General features: G+C 35.6%; 1 protein-coding gene across 1 annotated transcript; it reads left to right on the forward strand.

Moving 5' to 3' along the window:
• Positions 1-4: 4 nt before the first annotated feature.
• Positions 5-8,099, forward strand: LOC135694023 (cilia- and flagella-associated protein 77). The gene is made up of 6 exons (XM_065212654.2): positions 5-216; positions 1,019-1,118; positions 1,848-2,082; positions 2,448-2,556; positions 2,691-2,801; positions 5,706-8,099. The coding sequence occupies exons 1-6, from the start codon at positions 145-147 to the stop codon at positions 5,832-5,834; spliced, it is 756 nt and encodes a 251-aa protein (XP_065068726.1). The 5' UTR covers positions 5-144; the 3' UTR covers positions 5,835-8,099.
• Positions 8,100-13,731: the final 5,632 nt, after the last annotated feature.

Below are 13,731 nucleotides of genomic sequence, written 5' to 3' on the forward strand. Positions count from 1 at the left end.
TGTGTTGACTGCTTGTTGCTATTTGCTGCAATTTTCTTCTTTCTTAGGGATTTATTTGGTAATCGATTCTTTAGTTAAAGAGTCTAGATCATTGGACTGGTTTGTCATTTAAGCTGTTTATAGTTTTTTAAGGAAAAAGCAGATATGGATTCAAATGGAGGTATGATGCTTGGCATTCAGAGGGAATCCTTGAATAACAATCCACTACTGATAAGGGTATGTGAAGCTTGTATTTTTGAAGTGCAATTAATGCTCATTCTCGGAAAGTTGTCATGGATTATCTATGTGTCCTTTCAAAAGCAACGAAATGATTAATTTTAATATCATCAAATGCTTGAAGAGGTGGCATTACATTTTACTATCTTTATTATGTTTAAAATTAATCCCTACACTGATAGCTCAACTTGGCAAATAATTGAAGAATAATTTTCATCATGTTCTTTGCAAAGGTGTTTCCACTTTGCAATAAATTTCTATGCACTCGAGGTTTAGGAGTTTAATGCACTCTTTAGTTTCTTCTTCCGAGAGTTTCAAGGACATTGTGTTTATTTTCCACATGTGCCACAATGAATCAATCTAATGAAAGGACACTTGGCAATTCCAATCTAATGCAAATCTTGTCCCAGTTTGCCGGCATCTGTAAATTGATGAAAGATGGCTCAGTGTTTAGTGTGGTTTGCACCCCTGACAGGACAAAATTTTCACTCAAGAGTGAGAAGAGTTGCAAGTGCTCTGTGGTTCCAGGTCTAGGGATCACAAACACAAGCAACAAAAACATCAACCTCTACGCCAACACAGTATTTTATTCTTTATTACACACAAATACATCACAGATAATAAGAATGTCCACATTCTCCAACCTAAGTTACATTGATTCCACTCTGGTTTAAAGTGGAAATCATTTGCCTGTGTGTTGATAAATTAATACATCCACCAATTGACCAAGGTACCCTGTTATTGTGCTTAATAGATTGTATAAAACATGTCAAAAATATAACTGCTCATTTTTTGTAATCAGTCAGAGCTGGGGAGACCATTAAGGAGGTGCTTCACATTGCCACCAGAAGATTTTGTTTATGGTAAAAGGAGTTTTGGTAATGAAACAGGAGCAGCTGATGGTATGTGCAATTTACTTGCCTTGCTTTCCAGGGTTTGTCATTCCAAATAACTGGACTCTTTGCACTTTTTTTCTCCTTTAGAGTACTTGAACTTAAAGTTCATAAGCTTCTGGGACCCATAGGATACTAATAATGCAGCACTGTAAATTCAGTTAAGGAAGAATTAGATCATCCTCCTACAGGCCCAACTCACTTTATATTCAAATTTTTAGGATTTTTTAGTTTACCTAACCAACTTTAAGTATGTTCTATGCTCTATGTTGATACAATTTTACTTTTGCTGTAATTTTGTCTCAAGCTGTTTGCTATACACCCTGTAACTTTACATTATATAATATATATATATATATATATATATATATATATATATATATATATATATATATATATATATATATATATATTTATATGTACTCTGATAGATGATATATTGTCAAGCAAATGATTGCATTACTATGTTTGATATTGCTTGGAATGACTAGATAGAATAATCTCGTTCTAAACATCTAATAATGTATGCCCTGCCTATACTGCACCAAGAACTATATTAAAATAAGTAAAACAATAATTTTCATCAAGCAGATAAGATATAGATGATACAAAATACTGATCTGCATCCTAAAAAGTATGATGTTTCAAGCTAATATGCTGCTATAACATGCAAATGATAATGTTAATTATGGAAGATTTTAGACACATAGATTAGATATCCATGTTTCTTTTTGACAGCACTATCTTCATGGAAACCTTCGAACCAAAAATTTCCCAACAGAAATGCATCAGCTCGTACAAGGGATTTTATCTCTTTAAATAAAGCAGCAACACAAGCTGGTTTAGTCACTGCCCAGGAGCATTCTCAGTACAGGGCAACACATGATGTGAAGAGAAAACCTTCAGCAAAGGAACAAAATATGAAACTGCCCAAAAGGCTACCACCAACAATGGTCTTTGGTGTTCCAACACAGTAAGTATGACAAAAGCTTTGTACTTCCATGTTAAAAAAACCCTTAAAAATCATTTCATTCCAAAGAATTTTAAAATCATGGCTTTCATACCAGTCCTGTGCTTGTTATTCTGATCAGGCAATTTTGATTCTTAAATGGGTAAATATATTTCTTTGCTTAGATATTTTGATATATGTTTTTATGTTTTAAAATATTTCCTTTTTTTTCAGAGCCATTTTTAGATTTTTATACTGCAAAAATTGTCCACATAAAATTTTTCATACTTTATCACACCCCCCCCCCATATTCCATGTCTCAAATTTCTTGCCCCTCTAGCAGACTGGCACAAAAATAGTGAGCCATGCATTCAACATTTCCATTTCAGGAGGACAGCAACACCTGTCTTTGATTTACTTGAACACAGATACCAATCCAAGTGGTTGAATGAAAGAAAACAAGCAGAACTTAATAGTAGGAAAAATAATGAAACACAGGTAATGTCATAAATTTGGTAAACAGTTTCTTAACAGTTTAATCTAATGTAAAATCGGTTCAAAATTATATTCATTGGTTTTTTCTATCTTAATTGCTGTTTAAGTTTACCAATTTATTAACATTTTTTTATTAGACAAGATCAGGAAGTGGAAAAGGATATTATGAAACCAGAGCATCTATGATGAGAAGACATTCACCTCCAGTTGATCCTCCTCCACTATGGCAAATGAGACGGTTCAAGAAGGTACATTTGTCCACATATACTGTTTTATCCTCTCCTTACCCTAATCAGTAGAGTTTAATAAGATTTTCTAGAATGGCACTGCATCCTTGATGGGAGATTGAGGAGGGTAGTGAGTACTTTAAAAACTGAATAGTGAGTATTTTCTAATAATCTCTTGAGGTGAGTAACACATGATCTTTTCATGATTATCAATTTACATTTGATTTCAACCAATGAAAAACCCCCTGCAAAAAACACACAGTTTTTCCACATTGTTCAGCCTACCTAAAATATGTCATGTTCAATGGTTTTCCATCTTTGCATCTGTTTTTGAAAAATAAGATGCTCTGTCCCAAATACAAGAAGATCTACAAATTTTTTGCCACACTGAAATGCACATGCTCAAAGTCTTTTCTAGCTGCTGATAAAGCTAATTTTATAAAAACTCACTTTGATAAATAAATAGCATATTTTTTCTTTGTATGTCGATTAACTCAGCTCAAGAAAGTTGATCTGTAGCATACTACCTATCACTTGGCATTACCAAGAAGAAGCTCTTTTAACATAATTTGCATAGAGCAATTAGCAATATGCTCTTAGTTTATCTGTGACTCTTTAATTCGGAGCTTAAATATAGTTTTCCTTTTTTGTTGTTCAGTGACGTCGCCAGCTCGGAAAAAAACTAGGGTGGACAAAAACAAATTTTCTCAGTCATGCTGCTCAGACACTTGGAAAGGCCTTTTGTAGTATTTTTTGATCTATTTCGAAATTTTTAGACAACAACTATCTCAAGAATTTTTCATAACAGTGCTATTTTGCAAGTATGAAATCGAAATCCCTCCCTCCCCCCTCAATGTTTTTCAATGGTTTTCAAGGTATTAGAAACAATTTACGTCTTCATTTGGAGTTGACATGTCCACCCCGGTCCACCCTGTGGCCCCGCCGCTGGTTTTGTTTTATACCGATCTGAGAATACATGTCTCAAAATCAAACTAATCAGCTTAGGTCATTACTTTTGCCAACCATGCTTCCCTTAGTTTTAACCACTACCCTTGAAAAAGCTCCACTCCCCTCTCCCCATTCTTCTATGCAGTTTAATCGAGATGCAGCATAAAGTACTCCCTTTCTGTTCATTATTAAACTGAATTCAGCAAGAAATAGAAAAGGGCTAAAATTTACGAGGTATTAACGACAAGACCGCCGAAGGCAACAAATAGATCAATAATCCGAAATAAAATGTCCTTTTATGCTTTGATTTATAATTTAGGCTTGATTTCTTAGAATCTTTTTGAATGAAATTGTAAGCGAAATGAGCTTGAAAGTTCAAAACCAGCTATTAACATACCCACCTGAGGACCGTTTTTATAACCCACACCTTTCTTTAGCCTTCCCGCTCGAATTAGCTCGAATTCAGTGAAAATTTCCTGAATTAACAACCTCTAGGATTGTTAATTCGATTATTTCATTAGTTTTCTTCGGAGACCTTTTTCAGATTAAAGCTTTTTAAGCGAATTTCAAGTTTGTTCAATAGTTCAATAAATGAAAGCAAACTAAAAACTTACTTCCACTAAACTGTATTTTTGATAAAAAGCAAGATCAATTGCCTTTTTGTTCCACTGGTCATCATTTTCAAAAAATTAATCAATTATGTCCAGAAACACCGTAAAATACGGTAGAAAGTGCACACACTTCTTCAGGGACGAAAACAAGTTGCTAATTTGGAGGGGCGTGGAAGGATGAAAATTCCAACTTTAAGTGAGAAATTTTTCATTCGACCAGTAAATCTACTGTACCTACTAAATAGATATTTGTTAAAAGCCCGAACACCATAGTTCTATTTTCATTATGATTACCAAAACTTTACTCAATAATTAGCCTAAAGCATAAAAGCCTAAATCTCTAAATTTTGATTTACATGAAACAAACATTTAAACCTACTGTAAGAAATAAAGCAACATTTAAGCAAAACCAGTATTAGATATACTTAATGATTAGTAGTACTGTTTCAGATCACTTGATCAATTTTATCTAAATTGATCAATTAACCAATTTATGCAGATCAATTTTATCTAAAATACATTTTTTCACGATATAGAAGCACCAAGAATTTGAGCCTTTTATTTTTGTTCTTGATCGAAGAAAACGTCTAACAATTTTCAGAGGCCCAGATGCCTTTTCGTTCTTTACAATTGAAATGATGATTTGAGAGCAAACTTGTGCATATGCCTGATTCGAAAGATGAAACACTCTTCTTTGATCAAATACTTCTACTGCAGCTTTTGCAATGTGTTCTTGCTTCACAGCAGTTTTGTCATAGGTCATAGGAATAGGTCTTATGATAAGGATATCTAATTTTTAGTACTGAACGATTCTTAATTTTTTATTGGATTAACTACTCGTAGTTTATTAAAAAACTCCCACTCTAATATTTTCTGATCAATACGGGTATTATCATTCTAAACTGTAAAGTTTCAAGTTTCTTATCCGGAAATTCACCTTGTCTGTTCGTAATTTGATTCAACTTCCGCCAGAAAGCAAACGGGACAATTGTGCAATTTGGATCCAGTGGAGACGGGATTCACAATAGAAAACGATTACTGGATGGGTCAGCTTCAGCCTGTGAATTTTAATGTTTAGAATTTTTACTTTTAATATAAAAAAACTTCTTAAAATATAAAATTCAAAAGTTTGGTCTAAAGAAAAAAATTCCAAGTCAACCGTTAAGTTTTCAAACTGTAACTCGATTTTCCAAAAATTGGGGGGCGTTTCGCTTCCTGACTGACAGCATTGACAGAAAAATTAATAGAATACTCGGAAATGCAACAATTTTAGACCGGATTCGAGGAGAGTTAGAAACTAGGCACTTGTATTTGCTTTAAGGAATACATTTTATATGTGATTAAATACAGCTTCCTTGTTTTTTAGATTCCTGGACAGTTAGAAACATTTAGATCAGACGGCGCTCGAGGCAAGGCATTTTCGCATCATGCAACTGACTGTACCTCCAGAACAGGCGTATTTGGACATGGAATATATGAAGGAGCAAAGAACTAAAATTTTTATTGAATTGCTTATTGCCCTAACTGTATATAAAATTAATGTAATTTAATGATATTTATGTAAGATTTTATGACAATTAGGTTTAAATCGATAACAAAGATGAGAAAAATGTCAGCTAGGTTCTGTCAAGATATTTTGTACTGAGATTTGGATGCTTCATTCTTATCAAAGTGTATCAGAAAAAGCAAAGTCTCTTCTTGCAAACACTGTCAGAGCTCAGCGGTTTAAAGCCCACTTCAGAACTTTGAGTCATTACTTTTCTTTCCTTTTTTTATATCAGGGAAAGGGTGTGAAACTGGTTCTTAATCCCGGTTTTCCGATTCCTTAACCGGTCCCTAAGTTTCCTAAGCAGAAAATATCATCCTACAATGCGATATCAAGCATATTCCAGTTTCGATTCAATAAAACAAATTCATCAAGCCATTACCCTTCCTCCCTCCTTGAAAAAATCAGCCTAAACTGGTCTTTCTTTAATGCCGTCTATCGACATTCTCCAAGGCCTTCCATTTAAATTTTTGCATTTAATATTCCTCCCATGATGTTAAGGAACAGGGTTCAATTTCTGCCTCTTTTATGTTGCCAAATATATCAGCTTCTCTTCCCCCTCAAATGTATCAATTGTTGTAGCTACCTTTATCCAGCTAATTTTCAATCTTCTTGGATAACACCATGTTTCAAATATATTAGTCCTCCTTGTTGCCCCCCCCCCTATTTTTCATGCCTCACAGGCCCCTGGAATGATTTCTTTGCTATTCCAAATCTCCTTTTTATTCCCTAAAAGAGTTTAGCGTATTCCTTAATAAGTGTGCCAAGATACTTATATAGCTTTATTTGTTCTAATGCTATCTCGTTTGATTTTATTTCAACTTTCGTTGCTGGATGTTTTCTATGGCTTCAATCTTCCTCGCGTTTAATTCCATAACATATTCTGTACAACATTAATTTATCTTTTCAATAAAGCTTGTACATGCTTTTCTATGGTAGCCAGTAATTCAATGTCATCACTGGCATGTGTTTTATTCAGTTCCAAGCCCGATTAATAAAAATGCTGTTGCTAGAACATAGACTCTATACTAACACGACACCTTGACATTTTTAGGTAGTGAATTACTACTCTACTTTGGCTCAATCTGACAAGTGCTTTATTGTAGTCTTTTAAGCATGCCAAAATTTTCTGTTTTTGAAGGCCATTCTCTCTGTAATTGGCCTTATTTGACATTCTGCATGTCTAGTTCCTTACACCTATCTGGATCCGTTTGGTTTCAATCATTCTTTTCTCCAATGTTGGTGGACAAAATGTGTATAATAATAATAATGGAAACTTTTCATTTTCAATTCCAGTTAAAACTACAATTACAAATCTCACTATTACAAGGTAATTTGTAACTGGCTAGCCTGTTTTTACAAAATAAGACTATTACAATCGTAGTAAAGAGAAAAGAAAAAAAAACGTTAAAAGGGGAGTAGCTCTGGGTTAGTCCATGTTTTGTTCCTACAGCAAAAAATGTAATAGGTGATACGAATGGATATCGTAGAAAGCTTAGAAATGAGATATCGTTTGTGTTGATCATCGATGGAAAGAGAGTCACACATTTCAAGGAATGAGCTGCATGAGTCGCCGAAGATGCCAAGAGAGCTGATGGAGAGATTTACAAATATCACAGATTTGAACCTTGGTCTTAGATCTGAGACAAGGCGAGCATATTTTGAACGTTTCCTTTCTGCATTGCAGTTAAGGTTAGTTTCAAATCCTATCGTTAGTTCCAAAACATAAAGAATGTTTTCCTTTGTACGCAGAAGTAGATCTGGGCGCAGATTGTCTCCAGTTATGATGGATGGTGAGGAGAAGCCAGGTATATCGGCAAAAAGAGAGGATCCCTCTATTGCTTTCAAGGAGGTTGCAAGAAAATTTAGAGCAGAATTATGACGCCAGGTATAACGACCTTGTTCGAGATAAACTTTGCAGCCTGCAACGACATGGAGTAAAGTTTCGGGAAGAAGGCAGAATTCTCAATCAGATGATTGGCTTAGGTTCCAAAGGCTTAGATTTTTGCGCGTAGGGAGAGTATTGTTCAGGTACTTGATGGTGAAGTTGAAGATGTTCGTGGGTAGGTTGCTCTGCACAACAGACCAAAGACCATTGAGCTTTTTAAGAGAGTGGTCCAACAGAAATGAAATAATAGCACCCTGGGATAGTAATTGGTATGCCAAGCGCTCTCTACTGTCTGATTTTACTGCTTTCAGTACATCTTTGGTGTTACGGTAAATGTCGTATTGCAGATTCATCCTACTACTGGTGTTTTTCCATAAAGCTTGAATGTTTGTGTTAGGAGAAGTTCGGAGGGCATTGCGTGAAACAGTTTGGCATTGAGTGAATTTGACAGAAGGTAGCTGAAGATCGAGACCGAGAACGAGACGAGAAGATATAATAATGAAAACATTTTTTATTTTATATTCTTCTACTTACAACAGTAACCTCACTTTACAGGTAGTTACTATCGGCTAGCCTGGTGACAAGTTTACTAATTTTACAAAAGTTATAACATTTAAATAAATCATATGAGTGCAAAGAATCTTTAGAAGGAGAGCAGTTCAGGGTTTGTCCAAGTCTTATTGCGCATACAGAATATATAATAGGATGTGCGTATAATTATTGCTGACAGTTTTTTAATTATAAAATTACGGTGTTGGTAGTCAAGTTTTAGTTCATCACACATATCGATGAAAGAATCACAGGAGTTACCAAAGATACCGAGACAGCTGATAGATAGATTAACAAAGTTTACTTTTTTGAACTTAGGGCGTAGTTCCTTTAGAAGGGAACGGTACTTCTCAGCTTTACGCGAAGCGTTATTGTCCAGGTTAGTCTCGAACCCAACAGTTAATTCGATGACATACAGACAGTTAGAAGCAGTTTTAATTAGCATGTCGGGACGGAGCGAATCGCCAGTTATGATACATGGTGATAAATAAGCGGGAATGTCAGCATAAATGAATACATCTCGGATACATTGAAATGACGATGCAATGAAGTGCAGGGCAGAGTCGTGCCTCCAAGTAAAACGCCCTTGCTCAAGGTATTTGTTACATCCAGCTACGACATGAAGAAGTGATTCAGGCTGAAGGCAGAATGAGCAATCTGGAGAAGAGCTAATTTTCCATAAGCAGAGGTTGTTCCTTGTGGCTAGTGTGTTGTTGAGATACCTTATCGTAAAGTTGAAGATGTTTTTTGGAAGTTTACTTTGAGCTGCAGACCAGAGTGAGGTTAACTTTGTATATGAATGCTCAAGCAGGAATGAAATGATGAAGCCTTGAGATGTTAACTGAGTTTTGAGCTTTTCAGTGTGTTCATCCCTTACACATTTCAGTACCGCCTTAGTGTTCTTGTATGCGTCGAACTGTATATTAGGTCCATAATTGGTGTTCATCCATAGGGATTTGATGTTTTCGTTGGGCGAAGATTTGAGTGAGTTTCGAAGAACAGTCTGGCACTGTTGAAACTTTACGGAAGGAAGCAGAAGCTCAAGACCAAAGTGTTTACGAGAAAGAACTATGCCACTCAATGTCGAAGATATTGGAAGCTCGAGCCACTGTCGAACGAATTTTGTGACAAGCTGATCTAAGTTTTCGCAAACCCACGTTTTGGAGAGATTAGCAACTGTGAGATCCCAAGAGAGCTTTGAAAGGATGTATTGATTAAACAGTAGAATTTTGTTCCGCGGGTGAATTTTCAAGGAATCGATAACTTTGAGCATCTCACGGAGAGAAGAGGTCAAGTGATCCTTGTGTTCCTGGTTCTTCATATCATAATTGAAGAAACGACCCAGGTATTTGAAAGATTCGCCATGTTTCACAAAAGGGACAGGATCGTTGTTAATGAAGAGTTTAGGCTGAAACTGTGCAGATTTAGTTGCAAACTTTTTAATTCCAAAGGTGATGCACTTGTCTACGCGGATGATCATATTTGCCCATTGGCACCATCTTGTAAAACAGTTTAGCAATAATTGATTTTCGCGTTCATCACTTGTGACAACTGCAGCATCATCAGCGAATTGAAACCAGTGAACCGGGTTAAACAAGCGATCATTGCCGTCATGAGGAGAAAATCCAAGTTGTTTATATTTGTCTTGTTTTACCAGCTGAATAAAGGTGTTGAAACATAAATTGAAAATGAGAGGGCTGAGGCAGTCCCCTTGCAGTACTCCTCTTTTGACTGGAATGGCCGGAGACCTGAAATTATCTGTTATAATTGAAGTGTGGAAATCAGTATAAAGATTAGACACGAGATCTTGAAAGTGAGCAGGGATGTGATGATAGTCCATAGCTTTAATGATTAAGTTATGATGGACCTCTCCAAATGCGTTCTTTAAATCCAAAAGAGTGACAACCACAGAGCGTTGCTTTATGCGTGCTTTATTGATAATATGGGCCATCAGTGAAGTATGTTCCAGCACTCCAGAGATGTTAGGAGTGAACCCTTTCTGGATCTCGTGTTCAATGAAATTATTTTGTTTGAGAAAGGAAAACAGAACATCACGCAGGCAAGAGGTAAATATTTTTAGCGGTACAGACTCGAGGGTAATAGGTCGAAAGTTTGCCGGATCATCAATGCTGCCTTTTTTATAGACTAAGACTGTACAAGCTTTTTTCCATTCGCTAGGAACGTGGCCCGTGGTCCACACAACACGTATTATTTCAGTCAGAAATGACCGGAGGTAAGGGCATCTCTTGAAACAAATAATAGAAATCTTGTCCAAAGGGCATGGAGATCCTGCTGACTTCATTTTGCGAATAACTTTTGTCACTTTTTCATAAGACGGGGGTTGTGTATCAAATGGAACTGAAGGTTGAGAAAGAGAAGGAATCCATGGAGGTATGACAAATTGCCGGTCTGGGAAGACTGCTGAAAACATTTTAACGAAAAATTGTGTACAACGGTTAACAGAGAATGATGGCAGAACGGCAGATTGTTTTTCGATAACATTTTTTACGAAACTCCAGAGGTTCTTCGAGATGAGTTTATCGTAATCTTGGGATGTTGTTGCAGAGCTGCATATGTTACGATCCTGGCTGAGTTTTGATCGAAGAAGGCGGGATACAAATTTAATTTCAGTAGGTGGAGCACTTGACAATTTCAGACGTTTTAATTCTTTCTTGAGTGATTGTTTGGAGCAGTCCTTATATTTGTTAAGTAGATCATTATCATGAGTTCCGTTGACGGTTCCGTATGAATGTTTAAAATAGTTGTAAATTGAATCGTTCATGAATTTAATCGTGGAATCAAGAGAGACTTTCTCAATTTTTGTGTTAATAAAGATAGATTTAAAATAATTGTTAGCAGTATTCCATTGATCATCAGTCTTAGGCAGACGTACACCAGGTTTGATTTCATAATCACAAAGTGTATCCGTTGTCACTTCCGTATGGCTGATCAGTGATTGGTTGGCGCCAATATTTGAATTTTCAAAATCCAACGGTTGATCCTCTAGGCCTTCAATTACTCTGCATCGTCTTTGGTGCATTTTCAGTCCTTTAGCACCCGAACATTCTTTCCCACAGACACATTTAACTATACCCGACGTCTGGAGGGCATTTTTGTCAGATTCTGATGTGATATTAATCGTGTTGTTTGGTCCAGCACTCTCGGGCAATCTTTTTCTGCAGCGCCATGTGTGGCGGCCTAGCACCTGAAAATCCTTTCCGCAGTACGAACAAACCACCGAAATTATTAGAAGCCATAGTAAGCGAGGTCGCAGCATAACGATTCTGGCTCGGTTGAATACAATATACTAATTCGTATCTTTAAATAAGCGTTGTAGACATCCAGGCTGTTTGAAAAATCGAAGAAACGAGATCGTGTACAATGTGCGTGTGAACGCCACTGCTCAACGATAATCATTATGATAATAATAATAATAATAATAATAATAATAATAATAATAATAATAATAATAATAATAATAAATAATTTGTTTAAAGTTGGCGTACTAAATGAACGGCTGATAGCTATAAAGAAGCTAATTAAGGCGAACTATCTATAAAGAGTTAGTATTAAATAAATATATGATACAATATTAAAAAGGTTTATGCAACGATTGATATAGTATATGGCTAAAATGTTTATGCAGCGTTACAATATTAAAAATGTTTATGGTATAATGTTCTAAAAAAAACCTAACCCAGCAATAAATTTTTTACACAATCTACAGTCGCATTCTATAGGGTGTGCTCTTAATTCTTTTTTAGATGTTGACAATGATTGGGACTCTCTTATACTGTGAGGTAGTGTTTGCCACAGTTTTTGACCTAAATATCTCACAGTTTCTATACCATAGGAAGTTGTCCTGGCATTTGGAATGCAAAGATTATTTTTAGTTCGCAAATCATAATGTACATTTCTTGTTTCAAAAATCTCACTCATGAAACTAGGGTTCAAGTTATGTTTGGTTTTGTATATTTCTATCATCAAGTACTGTAGATTGCGTTGGTGAATTGATACTGCATTATCCAAAGTCAGCAATGCTTCGTAGTCAGCATGACTGTCTTTGTAAACAATTCTGAGTGCTCTTTCGTGGATTTTATTTACTTTAGCATTCAGACATCTGTCATGGAACATCCAAATTAGGGGGCAGTAGCTAAACTGAGCTTTTATGAAGCTGTTCATTAGGAGACGCAGTTTATCAGAACCCATAAATGGCGAAACTCTAGCAAGAGCATGTGTAGTAAGATCATATGTGACACAATGCTGATGTATGTGCTGTGTACTGTCTTGGGAAGTTAATTGTAATCTGATTTAAGGCGATATTCAGGTTAAATGCACGTATTTCAAAATTACTTTGTTTGCCATCGTCTTTGTCACCTCTTCATTACCCATATTCTGCAAAAGTTCTGCTAGGGTTTTGTCTTATCTAGTGAATTTTCCTTTTGGTTGTTTAGCGACGAATTGGCCTCATTTTCATCTCTAAAATGTTCACTGTATTATGCAGGTTATTTGTTTTAATAAGTAAAGCAGGACTCTCAGAAAACAGTTCCTTGTTCATCTTTGTTCTTCACATCTTGGTCTGATTGTATTTTTTATGTTCACAGATGCTTAACTTTCGTACAGTTTTGGATTGTGTGGATAATCAAGCAATTCACTTATATTGCATATATTCTTAAAGTATTGGACTATCTTTGACTATCTTTTGATCAAGTCTTGAAGCATTCCACTTTTTTTGTAGATGTGTTCTTTTTTCATTCTTTTATATGTTGTTTTATACTTATAACGACCACGCTATGTTATGAATCACAATCTTATATTTATTTATCATGATGCGATCTCTTTATTTCTGTTTTCCCTCTTTATTTCCGTTCAAATTTTTCCGTTGTTTGAACTATGTGTTGCATACTTCATATTAGATTTAATTTAGATTCTAGGGTTCAATCCAGTTTATTGTTCCTTTTACATAGACTATATGATCCCACGACCTCCTCCTTTTTTCCGATCTTGGCATGAAAATCACTCTTCAATAAAACTATATCGTCACATATCTTGATTTCTTCTATTGTGTTTTGAATTTCTTGTAAAGTTTTCAATCTCCTGAACTTAATTTTTTGTAGTTTGTGCGTTAATTTGACAAAAGCAAATTTCCTTGGCTATCATCACTCTTTAGATTACAAGTTTTATCTTATCATATTTCATTTTGCAATGCCTCTTACCGCAAACAACAATTTCTTGTTATAGTAGCTCTCTCTTGCAAGATTTCCTAAACAGGACTTGTGTGCGTTTGGATATCACATCCCCCGTCGGCATCATAAACACGACTTTAACATCAGGAGGCTTTGTAAGTTTGTATGATGCGTAGGACGGGGACTCTAGTACCAGGAGAAAGGTTTTAATTCTTTGTATCCA

The sequence above is a fragment of the Rhopilema esculentum genome, chromosome 11, assembly GCF_057945365.1.
Source record: "Rhopilema esculentum isolate cy_ngs chromosome 11, ASM5794536v1, whole genome shotgun sequence".
Lineage (NCBI taxonomy): Eukaryota > Metazoa > Cnidaria > Scyphozoa > Rhizostomeae > Rhizostomatidae > Rhopilema > Rhopilema esculentum.

Bases quoted from the DNA above. Each gene is read 5' to 3' on its own strand.
- LOC135694023 (XM_065212654.2), top strand. From the start codon at position 145: ATGGATTCAAATGGAGGTATGATGCTTGGCATTCAGAGGGAATCCTTG. The intron at 1,119-1,847 runs GTATGTGCAATT...TCTTTTTGACAG, and splicing joins TGAAACAGGAGCAGCTGATG to CACTATCTTCATGGAAACCT. The intron at 2,802-5,705 runs GTACATTTGTCC...CTTGTTTTTTAG, and splicing joins AAATGAGACGGTTCAAGAAG to ATTCCTGGACAGTTAGAAAC.